The sequence below is a fragment of the Rattus norvegicus genome, chromosome 1 (genome assembly GCF_021556685.1).
Source record: "Rattus norvegicus strain SHRSP/BbbUtx chromosome 1, alternate assembly SHRSP_T2T, whole genome shotgun sequence".
In the NCBI taxonomy this organism is placed as follows: Eukaryota; Metazoa; Chordata; class Mammalia; order Rodentia; family Muridae; genus Rattus; species Rattus norvegicus.
The window spans coordinates 19,161,408-19,180,168 of record NC_141534.1 but is presented as its reverse complement, the minus strand read 5'-3'; the positions used below and the strand labels follow the sequence as shown (position 1 = coordinate 19,180,168).

At 36.8% G+C, this 18,761-nt stretch overlaps 1 protein-coding gene across 7 annotated transcripts in view; it reads right to left on the bottom strand.

Annotated features, from left to right (window-relative positions):
* Lama2 (laminin subunit alpha 2) overlaps positions 1 to 18,761 on the bottom strand; it is a 647,938-nt gene that overhangs the window by 375,651 nt on the left and 253,526 nt on the right. For all 7 annotated transcript variants that reach the window (XR_015627317.1, XR_015627326.1, NM_001427039.1 and 4 more), the window contains exons 6-10: positions 18,521 to 18,610; positions 17,036 to 17,153; positions 10,861 to 11,039; positions 7,954 to 8,053; positions 4,905 to 5,065 (exon numbers count right to left, since the gene is read on the bottom strand). Coding sequence is in view for 5 of the 7 variants with exons in the window: in NM_001427039.1 (NP_001413968.1) it covers positions 4,905 to 5,065; positions 7,954 to 8,053; positions 10,861 to 11,039; positions 17,036 to 17,153; positions 18,521 to 18,610 (648 nt within the window). In the remaining 2 variants the exon portion in view is untranslated. The remainder of the gene's footprint in view (positions 1 to 4,904; positions 5,066 to 7,953; positions 8,054 to 10,860; positions 11,040 to 17,035; positions 17,154 to 18,520; positions 18,611 to 18,761) is intronic.

Sequence of the window (18,761 nt, the reverse complement as noted above, 5' to 3'; positions counted from 1 at the left end):
AAGACTTTTTAGAATTTAATGAAAATGAAGGCACAGCTATCCTCAACAATAAAAGAATTTCTGGAAGAATCACCATCCCTGACCTCAAGCTGTATTATAGAACAATAGTGATAAAAACTGCATGGTATTGGTACAGAGATAGGTAGATAAATGGAATTGAATTGAAGATCCAGAAATGAACCCACACACCTTTAGTCACTTGATTTTGGAGAAAGGAGCTAAAACCATCCAATGGAAAAAAACATAGCATTTCAACAAATGGTGCTGGTTCAACTAGAGGTCAACATGTAGAAGAATGCAAATCGATCCATTCTTATTGCCCTGTACAAAACTAAAGTCCAAGTGGATCAAGGACCTCCACATCAAACCAGATACACTCAAACTAATAGAAGAAAAAGTGGGGAAGAGCCTCAATACATGGGCATTGGCAAAAACTTCCTGAACAGAACACTAATGGCTTATGCTCCAAGATCAAGAATGGACAAGTGGGACTTCATAAAATTGCAAAGCTTCTGTAAGGCAAAGGACACTGTCATTAGGACAAAACAGAAACCAACAGGTTAGGAAAAGATCTTTACCAGTTCTATACCTGATAGAGGTCTATTATCCAATATATACAAAGAACTCAAGAAGTTGGACTCCAGAGAATCAAATAATCCTATTAAAAATGGGGTACAAAGCTAAACAAAAGGTTCTCACTGAGGAATATCAAATAGCTGAGAAATACCTAAAGAAATGTTCACATCCTTAGGCATCAGGGAAATGCAAATCAAAACAACCCTGAGATTCCACCTCACAACAGTCAGAATGGCTAAAATTAAAAACTCTGGTAACAACAGATGCTGGCGAGGATGTGGAGAAAGAAGAACACTCTGCCATCGTTGGTGGGATTGCACACTGGTACAACCACTCTGGAAATCAGTCTGGCAGTTCCTCAGAAAATTGGACATAGTACTACCTGAGGACCAGCTATATCTCTCCTGGGCATATACTCAAAAGATTCTCCAACATATAACAAAGACACATGCTCCACTGTGTTCACTGCAGCCTTATTTATAATAGCCAGAAGCTGGAAAGAACCCAGATGCCCTTCAACAGAGGAATGGATACAGAAAATGTGGTACATCTACACAATGGAATTCTACTCAGCTATCAAAAACAATGACTTTATGAAATTCGTAGGCAAATGGATTGAACTAGAAAATATCATCCTGAGTGAGGTAATCTAATCCCAAAAAAACACATGGTATGTACTCACTGATAAATATATATTAGTTCCAAACCTCAGCTTACCCAAGATATTCATGCCACAGACCACATGAAGCTTAAGAAGAAGGATGACTAAAGTGTGGATACGTCAGTCCTTCTTAAAATGGGGAACAAAAATATTGATAGGAGGAGATTTAGAGACAAAATTTGAAGCAGAGATTGAAGGAATAGCCACTCAGAGCCTTCCCCACCTGAGGATCCAGCCCATACACATACAGCCACCAAACCCAGACAATATTGCTCATGCCAAGAAGTGAATGCTGACAGAACCTGATATAGCTGTCTCCTGAGAGGCTCTGACAGAGCATGACGAATACAGAAGTGAATGTTAGCAGCTGATCATTGAAGTGAGAATAGAGTCCCCAATGGAAGAGTTAGAGAAAGGACTGAAGGAGTTGAAGGGGTTTGCAACCCCCAGGGACTCAACCGTCATCTAAAGAGTACACCTGAACAGACCCATGGCTCCATCTGCATATTTAGCAGAGGATGGCTAATATTTTTGTTGGAAATCAGTGGAGGAGAAGCCCTTGGTACTGTCAAGGCTCGATGCCCCAAAATATGGGAATTTCAAGGCAGGGATGTTGGAAGGGGTGGGTTGGTGGGTGGGGAACACCCTCATAGAAGAAGGGGTAAGGGGATGAGATAGGGGGTTTTATGAACTGGCAACTGCGAAACAGGATAACATTTGAAATATAAATAAAAAAAATCCAATAAAAAATAAAGAAAAAAATAGGCCTGAGGTTCCTAATGAAGAAGTTCTTTAAATTGTTTTCATACCTAATGGTGGGCTCTTACTCAAGGAAACCATGAAAAGAGAGCCAGGCCAGCCAGACAACTCAGCACATAAGGTGCTGTTTGCCAAACTGACAACCAGTGTTCAATTTCCATGCTTTACAAGGAGTACTGAAAAAAACAACTTCTGCAAGTTTTCCTCGATATTTATAGGAGTGCTGTAGAATTATGCTTACACATACACACACACACACACACACACACACACACACTAAATCAATAGTGTAATTTAAAAGTTTGAGAAATAAAAACATTTTACAAGTCAGTTATGAAAAATTCTTATGTAAAAATATAGAGATATATGTAAATTATTAATATTATTTTACAGATGCATACTTATATACCTATTATTTATATCTATTTTATATTCTACTCATAAATATATATCCTTAAATATAATTATTTGAATATTAATACTACATGAGCACACATGTACACACGTACATACATACATACATACATACATACGTACATACATACATGCTTTAAACCAAAACAAACACTTATCATTTTATTGTAAGTATTAGGTAACATTTTTCTTATGAGGCATTTTGATACATTTATCTTTTTAATAAGTTGGCACATCGGATTCAAATCATACTTTAAAAAAGGAAATATCTCATTGCTTTATGCACAACTAGGTGTTTAGTATTTAAATTGTATGTATGGCTGTTTTAAATACTTAGCTATTTATCGTTCTTGTAAACAAGAGACAATGGACAATTCATCACAACGTGTTGCCTCTACATTGTGCCATGGTTCATTATTTAGACACCATGATATAATTATGCTGTGACAGGATTTTGTAATAGAACTAACTCAATCACTATGTGTGTATATTTTTTTGTATAGTAAGAATTTTGTTGGAATCTTATAAAACTAGCTTTTGGCAAAATTTTATCATAAGACTTCTTAAGAGGTGATTTTTTTGCATTTAAAATATTACATTCTTGAAGGATGTTTGTTAATGATGCTATTTAATTCATTTTAAATCACTTTTATGATTTCTTAATCACTGGTTGTTATCGTGTGTTTTAAGGCTTCAAGTAGCTTTGTGGAGGCATTTTTCTCACAGTTACAATCACTCCTAACAAGACTTGAGGACAGCTTCCAGAGCTGTCCCTGTGAGCACAGTTGATTTCCTTAGCCCTCCTGCTCCAGCCTTTGGGGTTCTGCCTCCCAAAGGAGCTGAAAGAGATGAAGCTCGCCCACCTCTTTTATCTCTCCTCCCTTAAGCAGAGCAGAGGCATAGGCTCTCTTTAAGGTGTGTTATCTAAACGTGCATCTTTTGTCCTGCTTGAGATCTGTGTTCTACAGACTCACAAAGCTCCCCTCCTGCTTTTAGCTTCGCCCTACCTGTCTGCACTGGAGCAAATGACAAGATGAGAAATGGCTGCAGCACTCTGGGAAAACAAGGAAGCATGAACAATGTTTTTCCCAGTGCTTTTTAGAGGAGAAGAACTGAAGGCTGTGGGGTGTACACCATAGCATTCAGTGCAGGGGCGGGGGTTCTGAACCACAGCCACTACTCAATCACTGGGGTTCAGTACTGGTCTGAGAGAGCAATTTTTCATTTCCAATAATACTGGAATGCAATACACTAAATCTAGAAAATTTATTATATTTCAACACATGAGAGCCTTTATAACAGCTTTCTGGTCACTGTATAGCCAATAAGTGGTTCAGTTTTAATAGACCAAGATAGGTGCTTAAATATTCTGTAATATAATACATGTGTGTTACACAAACATTTTATTTATATAGTTTTATTATTATTATACGTGTGTAAGTAAATATACATAAAATAGACAAATAATACACCATGTAGCATTTTAAAATGTTTTTTCTAATACACATTTAAATTAATATTAAAAATATTTGTTATGCTACAATATCTGTATACACCAAAATATCTATTATTATTACCATATATACCTAAATATGTGTAATAAATTAATAAACTAAAGGGAAGTTTTCATTTAAATGTCTTTGCTTTTAATAAGGCTCCATTGAGGACATTAAAAGTATTTTCATGTTTATAATAATATGCATGGCACTATTTGAAAAAGATGGCTCATTCACCCAGAAAATACAGTTCCACATTAATCAAAACACCACGGACAGACTTCTGTAGCTGAAGCAAACCAGTCCTATCATTTTGGACTTGTGCATGCTTCTGTTTCCTATGTGTCTGGAGGCTACAGGTGTAATATGTCTCTTAGTGTTAACCTGGTGAGCTATTAGCTGATTATGTACAAGAAATAAAGGGCTTGGGGATTTAGCTCAGCGGTAGAGCGCTTGCCTAGGAAGCGCAAGGCCCTGGGTTCGGTCCCCAGCTCCAAAAAAAAAAAAAAAAAAAAAAAAGAAAAAAAGAAAAGAAAGAAAGAAAATCACCTTCCTGCATGTCCTCGTGGGAGAACATATCAAATCTTTAATCAATCTCACTAGGCCTTCTTTCACTTAGATGATGAGACAGAAGAGTTCAAATATGGCGAAAAATTTAAAGACCTGTCTTCACTCAGATTTTTCAGGATTATTTTTTTTTTAAAATAAAAAATTAAACCCTCAACAGAATTCTTTTAGGAAGTAGATACAAAGGTATATAGTTTTAGTTTGAAACATTTTTGCACAATGGGAGAAAATAATTTTTTAAGAAATAAGATAGACCACTGATAGAAGTTGTGGTAGTGAGTCTGCCAACCACTTAATGATGCATAGAGTAATATTCACATAATAGATAGTCGTGTGCCCAGGAGAAGCTTTACAAATGTCTAGTAGCAACAGACATAACAGAAGCCGTCCTAGGTCTCAACAGTGGGACATAATCAAATTAACCAGCCTACCTTACAGCTACAGGGCCCAATACAAGGGTCCTGGTTTGTGCTCCCCAAGCCACTGCAGTTACAGGGTTGACAGTCTGGATAACCACGGTAACCCCTGACACAGCGATCACAGTTCATGCCTCCAAAGCCAGGTTTGCAGTAACAGGACCCAGGTTTCAACCCTAAGGGAAGAAGCATTGCACATCAACATAGTCGAGGGAAAACAGATTGAATTCTTCAGGTTTCAATTACAGTAACTGTTAAATTGAATTTTGATCACAAAATTTGATTTTTTTTTAAAAAAGATTCTACTTTTTTTGTAAGCAATTTTAAATTTAAATGTATGTTAGTCATATTCTTCCCGACCCCTAAGTCATTCCGGATTCTCCCTGCTCCCTACCAATTCAAGTTTAAGTTCTTTCTCACAAATAAAAACCTAACACAACAGCAAAAGCTAAAAAAAGGAATACAAAACCACCATAAAGAACACACACACACACACACACACACACACACACACACACACACCCCAAACTCTATCTAAATAAAAGTACACACAAAAGCTGTGGAGTCCGTTATATGTTGGCCAGTTACTCCAAAACATGAGGACTGCCCTGGAGCAGTTAATATACCCAATGTTGCTCTATTGAAGAAAACTGAGTTTCCCTCTCTTAGGAGGTATAAGTGACAGTTCAGTTGTTAGCCGTTACCCTAGTGGCTAGTTTGTTATTCATATCAAAATAAAATATTATAGGACAAAACGAAAACTATCACATTCAAGTTGGACAAGATAAATCAACACTAGGAAAAGAGCCCCGAGAGAAGGAACAAGAATTAGAGATCCACTAGTTTGCTTGCCCGAGAATAAAAACTAAACTGGAAGCTGTAATATCCACAAACAGGGCCTAGTGCAGGTCCTGTGCGTTCTGCTTCAGTCTCTGAGTTCATATGAACTTTTCTCATGCAGGCTTAAATGACTTTCTTTTCTCATGTATGTCACTAAAGCTAAAACTAGAGAGTCTTTTGGGGCCTAAATAAAAATCGCACTGGTTATGCAAACATAGTAGTTCTATGTATCTATAAAACGTATTAAAAGCAAGTGGCTAGAGAGATGGTTAAGCAGTTAAGAGCCCTTGCATACCTTACAGAGGAGCAGGTTTGGTTCTAAGCACTAACATGGTGCTTAGAACCATCTGTCACTCCTGATCTAGGGGATTCCACCAGCTCTTCTGGCTGCTGTTGCTGGTACCAGACACTCACATGGTATGCATGTATACATTTACATATACATATACATATATATATATACATATATATATATACACACACATACACATACAGATACACATACATATACATATACATGCGGACAAAACAACCATGCCCATAAAATAAACTGTGCTCTCCATCATGCAAAGACAAAGCACAATGAAATGCAATGACACAGTGTAAAAGAACATGGCAAAGAGAAATAGTGAGTATAAACAAGACAAGCACACGTTCCACTACTGTCAAGAATAGGCTTGCATAAGGTGCACAGGGGTCTGGAACATGGCTGGAAATATTAAACACAGAGGACACGAGTCTATGTCAGGAAAGCACGAGGAAAAGTAAATACTATTTGGGACCATGAAATAGGACTTAAAATCATAAACACTAGGTTTATATTGATAAAGATGGATTTTATTGTTTGAGTTTGCTTCAAAGTAGTGCTGACTATAGGTGCTAGAGAGATGGGCCTATGGTTAAGAGTTCTTCCTGCTTGTCCAGAGGACTCAGGTTCAAGTCTCATCTCCCACATGGAAAGTCACAATTATCAGTGTCCCCATTTCCCCTTCAGGACCCAGCAAAAGGAAACAGGTGAGACAAGAGGAGTATGGTATTAGGTTGTTTCTCTTTATACAATTTTTATTGTTATTGCTTCTAAACTACCAATATATAACACATGTATTTTCCTAATTTTTCTATTTCTAATAGATTTTTAAAAGAATACACTTATTTTAGGGTGGAACTTAATATTATTCATAATGCCATTGGGAATTATTTGTCATTTAAAGAGAAAAAGACTTCATGATGACAGACTTTAACTTTAAGGTTACTAGGGAGAAAATGTACACGGTCTTTACTATTTGCTACTTCCAATATGCTACGCATCCTGGGCAACTACCCTGAATGGAGCTCTCAAATGTTAATTTTATTCTGTCGTCACACTTGATTCCTTGATGTTGAGAGTTTATTGTGAATTTTAATCCTTGAAGTACTTGGTTTCGCCTCATAGTACTGCCCTCTGTGACCCTTCCCACAGAGGTGGTGTCACCTACATCCCATAGTGTGATTTCCATTCACTCCCAAGGCTGCACATACATCTCTCAACACTGCCAACTTATACTGGGACCAGTGAAGTTACAAAGCAATCTAAGTAACAGGATGTAAAACACTATATATATATATATATATATATATATATATATTGCTTTATACATAAATACCTTTTCTTTTTACACCTCCCCCATCTCTCTGTCTGTTTCTGTCTCTGTCTCTCTGTCTCTCTCTGTGTGTCTCTCTGTCTCTCTCTCTGTGTCTCTCTGTCTCTGTCTCTGTCTGTCTCTGTCTCTCTGTCTCTCTGTCTCTCTCTCTCATACACACACACACACACATACACAATTGTCATATAACATCATTTTTATCAAGGATACATCACATAGATGACAGTGGTCCCATAAGACTGTACTGCTTGGTGACATCAGAGTTAGTATAATGCCCACTGTGACATTTCTACAGTTAATGTGGTTAATGACAAATCTCTAAGAATTTATTTTATAATAAAGTGACACGTTATTATACACACACATCAAGGCAGATGATCAACATTTTTGTTTGCTTTTCAAACACTGCTGTTCAGCACAAAATAAGTTATTATGGTAAAAAAAATGGGGTCCTACAGAGTACACCATTTGATGTCAGAATCCTGACTATGTGACTGGAATTAATGAAAAATTCTCTGCAAAAAAATGATGTTTGGCATCTGATCATCATTTCCTCAGTGTGACAGTTCTCCACTGTGCCTCACCTCGCCGGGTGTGTTTCTCATCCTTGATACAGACTTCACTAAGGGAGCCAGCTGGATCGCAGTGACATGGCTGGCACGGTCTTGGATAACTTGGTGACACCTGAAAGATTGATAAGGATTGAATCAAGCATAATAAAAATGCCAGTATTTTCAACTCAGCGAACAATTCAGGATAAATTAGTTTTAAAAATATGTTGCAAATTATTCTGATAAAATTATAAGTATTTAACGTGGATTGGTGGACTTCTAAAATCCAAATTCGCTAAGTGGGTACACATCTGCAACTTATGTGTAGCCCTTGGGTGCCCTTTGGTTGGTGACTTGGTCTCTGGGAACCAAGGGTTCAGGTTAGTTGACTCTATTTGTCTTCCTGTATGGTTCCTAGCCCTTCCGAGTTCTTTAGTCTTTCTCCCCTGGGTAGGAAATTTCAATTTGATAACACCTACATTATGAGACTTTGCCATAGATGCAAGAAGCAAAAAAAAAAATGTAAAATCTCCTAGATTTAGCTGTTTATCTAATTTAAAATTAATTAATATCAAATTTCATTCTAAGCAGCCATGAAAAGGGAGAAATCCAAAGCTCAGGAACCTTACTTGGGAATTCTAGTCTAAAATGTACTTAATATTTGGAACCAGTTTAATTTCCATCCCACACAAATGGTTTTTTAATCTGAAAAAAAATGAAGCATTTCCCAGCTCTTTTGTTTGAGGCTGGTAGAGCCTATTATGAATGACTGACAAAAAAATTGTAAAAACAAAGAATTAAAGTTCCAAATCCCCTTTTCAGCAACACAAAAGTCCTTAACTAAATAAAATCACGCCTTGCGTGAAAATTATATTGTTTTTATAAATTAACCATACTTGATAAAGAAATGCAAAACTGTTTTTATGTCTTGCAAGTGAATACAAATGACAAAGCCAACAGGGAAAGTGAAAATACTTATATTTATTTTAAAAGGTGCAGAAGAACATTTGACAAAATGCTTCAGCCTTTTTTTTTTATTATAAAAATGCTCAGCTACCTGGGAGGAGCAGAGAAGTTGCTGAATCTGATAAACAGGATCCATAAAAATCCCATAAATCACATCACACTCAATAGTGAATTATTGTGTTTATATTCAGAGGGAGAACAAAATAAAAATGTCACCTCTCACCATTTCTATTTAACATTGGAATAAATCTTGCAAAGTAAGGAGTGAGCCTGGCACTATTTGTAGATGAGAATCTAAGTGCAATTCCAAAAATTACCTTAAGATCACTAGAACAAATAAATGTATTTTCAATCAATACAGATGATAAACTCGGTATTAATTTTTCTTAATAGAAGCATGAACGAATTGGGAAAAAGTTTTACCTAACCATTAATCATTATTTTGGATGCAAAAAAAAATTCCAAAAAGCCTGTTTAAACTAATTAAGGATATGTAAGGTCTCTATTCAAAAATTATTGTTACAAACAAATTTTTGCAAAGTACATGGAAAAATGATGCATTCATAAAATGACTCAACTTTAATATGATATTCTTTCTTTCCTTATTTATATATAGATTCTAAACAAAGAGCAATCAATGTTATCTTTATTTGAAATTTTGATTGTAAAATTCTATGAGTATTTCTACTTATATGCACCTGGCCAGTCTGAAAACATACATGTAACATTGTACAGAACCCCACATACATGTATATAATACCAATTGATGAAAAAAGAGGCCACAATTTAACCAAAAACACCTGAAAGGGTGGGTAGAAGGTACATGGGAGAATTTAGAGGAAATAATGGGGTGTGAGAAAGAATTTAATTATAATCTGAAAAAGTAAACAAAGTTTTACAATGATGTTAATTCAGATAATCTATCAAAAAGAGAGACTTACTCCAAATGCCATATAAAATGAGTGAATCTGCATTACTTGACACTAAGTGTACTAAGTGTCTGTACAAATTGATTCCCATTCTATGGCTACATCATATGATGTCCAAAGGACTAGTAGTAAGTCTAAATCATTATTTTACCATTCTAAATATAAAAATTTGGTCAAGATGTTGACTAAAATTGAAAAATAAAATTTTATAAACCAGAAAAAGGTATCTTTTACTTGAGCATGTGCTTCAAGATAGATGGCACACAAATGACCAACAGGCATGTGAGATCAAAATTAAATATATGAAAGAGTTTCAAACCCTTGAGAATGACTAAGATCCAAAACCACTGTCAACCATAAAGAGCGGGAACTCACACACATCAAATATTTTTTACCAACGTGTAAAATGTCATTGATAATTTGATAACAATGTGACAATTTCTTATACACTTAAATATAGACCTGTCCTATGGAATGACCATTTTATTTTTAAGTACTTCCAGAAACTAAATTAAAATGACAATCACCTGGCATGCATAGACTTGCTTGTTAATCAGAGTCTGAAAATCACCTAAATATTCAATGAGGGGAGAATGGATTGAATGACTTTATTTGCTCATGCAAAAGTATACTATCAGATCCTTAATGAGGAATCATTGGTGCCTATAAGGACATGGATAAATAATTCTTGAAATGTTATCATGTGAGAAATGAAAACACAAATGAAAAAGTACTGTATGATTCTACTACTTTTGTTTGTTGGTTTGTTTTATGTTTACTGAGAGATAAACCTAATTAGTGTTCTAAGATAAGAAGATAGTTTTTCAGGAATGAAGTCCAATTGGAAAAAGGCAAAATAGACATTTCTGGAGTGGCCGTAGCACCACATATCACATCCATAAGGAGGTGTGACACTTTGAGATAAGAAAAGTTCTCGTCACCTTAGGAAGTATGGCGTCCAGTGTTTATACATCTTGTTAGTTTGGGATACATACTTTTTTTGGAAATGCAAAAATAAAACTTTATGAAAATAGGTGTTCCTTACCCCTTTTGGTCTGAAGAATCCATCAATACACGTCTCACAATTTATTCCAGCAGTGTTGTGTGTGCAGTTGATGCAAACACCCCCTCCAATGTATTTCCCATGTATATTTAGACTTAGATTTCTGCTGGCAACAGTTTCATCATAGTAGCATTCTTCAGCTTTTCCGTGACAATTGCAAGCTACGATCAGAATACAAAGTGGTAAGTACTAATTTCAGGCTTCAAATATATTTAAAACTATTTTATTATCCATATAGCATAAACATAAATCTATTAAAAGGTATTTTTACTTTATATATATATACATTCATACATATATATGTATATCTATATATACATATATTCATTCTTATAATTGAATTTGAAATAATTAAATCTATAAATTCAGCTGAGTAGCAAATGCCAATAATTCACTGGTTTTTCAAATATAATTACAATTCTATATAGTTTGACCTACAATCTATTATGACAGATAAATTATTGAACAAACCATGAAATGATTACCAACCACACAATCTATGATGGATAATGCCCGTAGGTGACCCTCTGTACTACATCCTGTGGGTAAGCGGACAGGGAGGAGTTAATATATCCTTTTGGTCATCATCAATAACAAGCAACCCTTTTCAATAGGCCAGAATCTCTGATAGTCATTCTACATTTGCTATTATTGATTTCAATTACAATGCAACTCTCTTCATACCTCACTAAACCAAGCCAGAGACAGGTGATTTTGCATACGAGATACCCCCATCACTATAGATTCAGGAATCTGCATTCCAAACACTGCCACAGTCCTCTCCGATCCTTCCCAAACAATGAGACAAATACATGGTAGATTGTAGAGAGAATCTTTTGTGCACAGGGTGGAACCATCAATAAAAAGCTCGTGGCCTATGAGCATAAGGCAGGAAATGCTAGGTGGGAGTTCCAGTAGAGAGATAACAATGCTGGGAAAGAATCAAGAGTGGGAGATTCACCCAGACTCTGAGGAAGACAAATACATTAAAGTGAAGAGGGGTAAGTATGCGTCTGGCACACTTAGAATAGAATAAATGGATTACATAAGTTGGTGAGCTAGTTGGTGAGGGAGACAAAGCTTGTGAGATCCTGAGGTAGTGTGGATCGGATGAACTTGCCCTGGGTTAGCAATTATGTGCTATGAATAATGTCCTTATATAGTGTGTTTTCTCATAAACATGAGACAGTCAATAGTCATTAGCAGATGGGGGTGTCTAAAAGCATCTGCTGAGCTGACGAATACACCACCATTACAATGACATCATTTCCACAACGCCGTCACCATAACGCTATCACCATGCCACCTTCACCGTAATGCCTTTTAAACGCATTTGATCAGCTTGTCCTGCTCTCCACCCTCTTTTTCTTTCTCATGTTGTATGGTAGGGATTCTAGACAGAGCAAAGGCGAGCAACTTTTCCCCGCAAAGGCTGTGTAAAGCTTTGAAATGTATGGGTCATTTTTATGAGGGTAAAAATCAGGGAAAGATATTGTAAAGCCTCTGAAAGATTTGGTTCTGTGTTCTTTCACTGATTTGTGTTTGTGTATCAGAAGGTATGCATGTGCACGTGTGCATGGCCACACACACACACACACACACACACACACACACACAGGTGTGCATGTATGAACACAGCTGTTTTATGTATGTATATATTCTTCTAACTGCCTGGCCTTATTAATAGTTGTTCTTAGCCTATCACATAGGTATCACCTAAGGCTACAAAGAGAATTACTAGAGAGCAGAGGAGGTATGTGTCAGCATCCTGCTAATGGGCAGTTATGGTTATTAGGAGGCTTATCCTTAAGCAACAGTTCACACATACTGAAGTCCAGGGGAAAGCTGAGAGTTAGGATCTGATCTACGAAACTAAACACTTTCCCGTGTTGTGTTAAGGAGACATTTCAAGTTTTGGTGCCATTTTATGACTTACTTCTTTCATTTGTTTTGTAAGTGCAAACTACTTTAAAAAGAATTCTGGAGAGGTATTCTTCAAGAAATAAATTAGAAAAGGCAATTAAAAAGACTACAACGGGAACTAGAATGTGGCCTGTGAAAAATATACGATGCCACCTTTGGGTTAAATTTTTGAAAGTGTAAATTTTTTAAACTAAAGCTATGTCAACTTGAATTTTAATAGACTGACAAATGGGCATCCTAAAATGTTATATTATCTCTACCTATAGTCATGGGGTGAAAGTCATGCTCTATAACTTCACAACTATATTTTATCATGCTTTTAAAATCATTATTAGACACAGTAAGCATACATATATTAGGAGGATGAAGACATACACTGACAAATCAAACAATATTTCCATTGTCTTAATTGGTGTGTGGGTCATCCTTTTTAGTCTAAATTATGAATGCCATTTATACTTTTCAAAAACATAAAACTTTTTTGGTATTTGCTTTTAACACTATTATTGTTTTTCTTATTGCCATATAAGATTTTTCCAATATAGTAAGAACGATAGCTTCTTGTCATGATTGTTGAAAAAAAAAACTTTTCCAGCCTGCTGACTTTCAATTTAGATATATAATTTCATTGTATCTGTAGTTTTTCAAGCTTTATTTAGGGGCAGACACAGAAATGAACATGATCCTGTGTATGCATTAAAAATGATTTTATGGATTTAGAAAAATTCACACAAATATTCAAACATCCTCTTTCAAATATATACCGTAAGGAACAGTGAGCGTTTCTGCTGGCAGTGTAGATGAAATTGTGATACAATACTGAATTGTAATCAACGCAATAATTATAATGGATGTTGCTGAGTTGTAGACCGGGAACTAACGTTTAATGTTTTAGTGGCTGTCCTCAGCCTGTAACCAGGACCCTCAATCTATATATCAACATCAATGGCACTGTGCCAGCACTGGATATGTGGGCTGCAGAGGACAGGGATGATGTCTGCTTTGCATGAGCCATTTTCTACTCTGTCTTCAGTAACCTTCTACCCCCACAGAAAATCCTTGAAATGTGCTTTAAAGTCTTAGTAAGAGAATATTTGTACACTTTAAATGAGATGGATCAATGAAAATCCAAGTTAAACTCAAATTAATTAGTGATTATCTTTTATACATATAGAGTTTCCCTATCACAAGAGAGTTTCCTAATACTAAACTTGGAAAAGAGACATTTTATGTTTGGAAATGGATACATTGCCAATGGTGTGATCCTTAGCTAGGCCTATGATTAAGACATCCATCATTAATTTCTGGTTTTTGAAAATCTTTAATCTTCAGACTATAGAAATGTACCCTCCCCCCTCCACCCTATAAATAAAGGACTTTAAAATCCCCAATATTTCAAAATTATAGGAGGACTGATGAATCCTGCTAGATCAAGGATGGCTGAGAGCAAATAGTGGCCCTCCAGTGGTATCTGAGTATTCAATGGCAGCTAGGCCTCTACATATGTCCACTAATGATAGAAACAGGTAGATGCATATCAAAGGACAATGTAAGTGAAGAAAGGAAAGATACTCCAAATACAGATAACATGTGTAGCAGCAAAAATCTCAAAAGAAGTGTGATTTATGGTTGGAAAATATTTTATTCAATTGTTTCAAAGTCTCATCGTGTCCAATATTTATGATCCATGATAAACATAAACTGAATTGGTTTATATGCAATGTTTATACACAACGTGTAGGGCTTGTGTTTTTTACTTGATAGTAAGTCTGCCATATTCTTGAACTTAAACTATATGGTTTGGGTTGATTCACTAAAATATTAATACTGAATTCAGCTGAATTTGGTTCCCTGTAAGTGTGAGTTCATGCTTCTGCAAAGGTCCGTGTTTGAGTCTTCTCTTGGCCTAAGTTAATCTAATCTATAAATACAGAACTCTCTTCATTTCAGGTCACTGGGTGGGCTACTTAGCCAAATTAGGACATAAACACGGGTGGTAGCCATTTTTGTCAGTTCCTTCAGAAGAAGGCAGACACATTCATTTTCTCTCAAAGGTGATGATTTAAAGTATGAACTCTGATTAGCACATCATTCACTATTTATCATTTCTGTCTTATCTTTTAGTGTCCATTGTCCATCAAATGCTACAGTCTAAATTGTGCTAATAATCACCACAGGTATTTCTTCATTGTAAGTAGTTCTATATTGGTGCTGCTATGAAGAATCTATATTTAAGAGCATTTTGACTATTGGTAATCAGTATGCTAAAGCCACATTTCCCCTCCCACGTTTATTACAGCACTCTTCAAGGCAGTCAATATATGGAATCATTCTAATGACTGTTTATCACTCTAGTTGGCAGTGTGAACCTGGGAGAGTAGGGCCTAGTGAAAGTCTCCTGCAGTAGCTAACTCACTCAGAGCATCACAAAATGTATACTCTTATGGTAATGAAGAGTCACGCTGGGACAAGGTTAAGCCTCAGGTGGCAAAAACTTGCTCTTCCATAGAGGCACCTGAATAAGAACAGTCGAGGTAAACTCACTCCTATCCACTCACTATATGAAAACAAATTCCAAGAGCACTTCTGTGTTTTGAAGAAACTGAGGCCACCAGGCTCTTGTTTACTTAGAGTTTTCTCACAAGCACTCAGAATTTTCACATGACTCCATTCCTGGACTGTGCTCTGGCAATGTCTAGTTATTGAGGGAAACAGATGTGGAATAAGTGCACAATGGAATACTATTAAGGCAAAAGGATTATTCCATTCGCCATCAAATGAATCCAACTGGGTTATAGTATGTTAAGTGTAACAAATCAGGCACCAAAAGACAAATACAACTTGGCCTCGCTTATATGCTTGGTCTAAGAGACATAGGCTCATTATATTTGAGAGTGTTGATTAGCAGAAGTGGGCAGAGCGGGTGGGAGGACGAGAAGGGCGAAGGTTGCATACTGCTTACTAACTTAGTGTTAAATAGAATAGCTTCTGTTGTCTCATCTAACTTATTATACAAAATGATAATTAATATGATGCCTATTTCACAGAGGAGAGGGAATGAATAGCACTACCAATGACAGTGGTTTAAGGTTTTAGCAGTATGCAAAATGTATATATAACTAGCACCAGGGACCCATAAATCCGTACAATTTAAAAATGTCAATTTAAAGAGGGATACTCATGTCCACAAAGCTTCATGTCTTGATATCCTTGTCACCTCATTATCTTTCCCGGCTCCTGCTCATCAGCCACGCACACCCTAAGTGTGATTAATGAATCCTTTCATTTTTGGTTAATAGCTTGGCTCTAGCTTGAACATAATCCCTCACCTTTGGCTGGACCCTCATATTAGCTGATGAGTGTTTAAAGGCTATTTGGTGCTATTTGTAAGTGATTATTTGGACCCAGACAGCTAATACGGACGGAAGACCATTTCAGAAGTCTCTGTGCTTAGAAGGCTAATACATAGACTCTCAGCTTCACAGACTTCTCATTTCTACTTCCAAGTACCTATGTGGGTGTTGGGTGTTTCTGTTGTCTCTTGTGTCTCTATGAGTACGTGTGTCTGCTTCTGTTTGTGTTCCTGTCTATGTGTGTGTGTGCACGCTTTTGTGTCTTTGTGTGTAATCCTGTATGTATTTGTGAGTAGTTGTGTAGGTACAGGGGTATGTCTGTGTATATTTATGTGCTTCTTTTTATTTCTCTGTGTTTCTGTGTATTTTGTGTGTTTATATGTGTTTGAGTTTCTGTATTTTTATTTATATATATGCTTGTATATGTATTTTGTGTATTTTCATGTTTGTATGCATTTGTATGCATATTTGTTTTTGATGTGACTTGTTTTTGATGTTCATTGTATGTGATTGTACATTTTACATGTGGTTGTGTGATTTTGTGTCTACGTATGTTTGTATGTTCATGTCAGTGTTGTATGCTATAGGTACGGGGTACTTTCTGATGACAAAAAGCATATAAGGATTTTCCTGTATTTCTAATTATCCATATATTTACAATAAATTAATATGCATTGGGCAAATATTTAACCAATTAGGATAAAAACCCAAGAAAGTTGAGGGTTGTAAGACAGGTGGGTGGTGAACTTACTAGCTCTGGCCTTGGCTAAAACATGTAACTGAAATAGAAGATTGCCTAGTCAACAGTAGCTCACAGAGATGGCCCTAGTGTCTGTAGCCAAGCAGAACGACAGGGCTGTTCTCTCAGGTCAGGAACCTACCTTCACATTCAGTCTTGGTTAAGAAGGTCCCAGCTCTCCATGGCTTCTGATGGAATCCTGGACAGCACCTGTCACAGCTCTCCCCACAGGTGTTATGTTCACACTCACAGCGCGATTTCTAGTCACAAAGGGAGAGGGATAAGTTTTGAGGGTTGTACAGAACCACAGAAGAGGGGTTGTCCCTGAAAGGCGGGTATGGTATGCGGCAGTTGGATTCAAACCTTCTAGATTAAACACAAAAATCTACAATCTTGGTCAGCATGTGCAGGAGACAATGGCAGTGCTTGGGTTCTGCACTCGTGTGGGCTGGTCCTTGCCATAGCTGGAATCACTAAGTTTATGGTTCTTAAAGGAGCAGGGAGGCCCCGTTGAAGACTGACTTCTCAGTTTCTGCCCCTTTGAGCCTTTATTTTCTACAGCGTATGTCTATTGTAAGGCTCTCTTCAAGTCTCATTAACAGGCTCAGAATAACAAAACATCAGGTTTCATTTCTACTGAGCACCTAGGTACTTAGGAAAAATGGGAGTTTCGACTGTCGTTATGGAACCTGTGTGTCCTGTGTTCTCGGATCTATTCACAGTCCTTCCAAGGTTGCTTTTTGTACTCTCAATTCTCCAAAAACAGTGTTTACCAGTGACACTGACAGATAACAAAGGTGCCAAGGAGCAAGCAACATGGCAACCTCGTCCACGAAAATCAGCAGAGTCTTTCATCTTCCTAGGAGATAACAGGATGCAACTCATTCATCAGAAAAGTAGCTTTGAATATAATGCTACTTGTAGTATATTTTAATAGATGGGAAGAAAGCTGCAAGGCCTTATAGATATCCGCTCGTTTTCCAATTTGACATCTCTTCTCTAGGCTACACAGTTGGTGATTTTGAATTTCACCAGTTTGTTTATGACAGGAGAAAAACACACGCTCATCTGTCTTCTTGAGGTTATGTTCACTCAATACATTCATTGTCATTAATGAAAAAATTCTACATGAAAGCTTTCATGCTTGCTCTAGCTTGACAGTCTCAACACTTGAATATTCTCCACCTGGTTTCTTAGTGTCCCTACCCACGTCAGCTCGCTGTCACCGGGATACCTATATGCACACGATTTTCATTTCTTTGCATGATTCTTTTTTTTTTTTTTGATTAAAAATTTTCTAAAGGACTGGACAGGTAGATTGATGGCAGCCATTCTCAAAGAGCTAAATCGTGCATCAAGCTGTCATAGCTAGAAAGACTTCAAAATAGATACCGCGTTGGAACCTTTATGGGAAAAGAAAACTAATCTGTTTCTTGATGTAGTGACGGTTGGATTCAAAGTCTATCATCCTAACTGCCAGCTGCAGTTCACCCTGGCAAGGCTTCCTGTTAAAGCATCTAAGTGGGGACCTGACACCCATTCACAGCAGTTCCTTTCAGTAAGCCTCTCCTGAAGTATTTCACAACGTGGCATTTCATTTTCCTAAGCATCCTATAAATATACCTACATTGGTTGCAGGATCAAGTGGACAAGCCCGGGCATGACCATAACAGATGCACATCCCGCCGACTGAAATATCCTTGACAGAATAGTAATACTGAAAAAAAAAGCCAGAAAGAAATATTGTTAGCATTGCTGAAAGGAAAGAACAGGAAGACCGGGTAGGGGGAAGCAGGGCAGTCAGTTAAAATGTCACATTTTGCCTTCAGACTTTCTGAAAAGCAATCTGTGTTTCCTGAGGTTAAGTA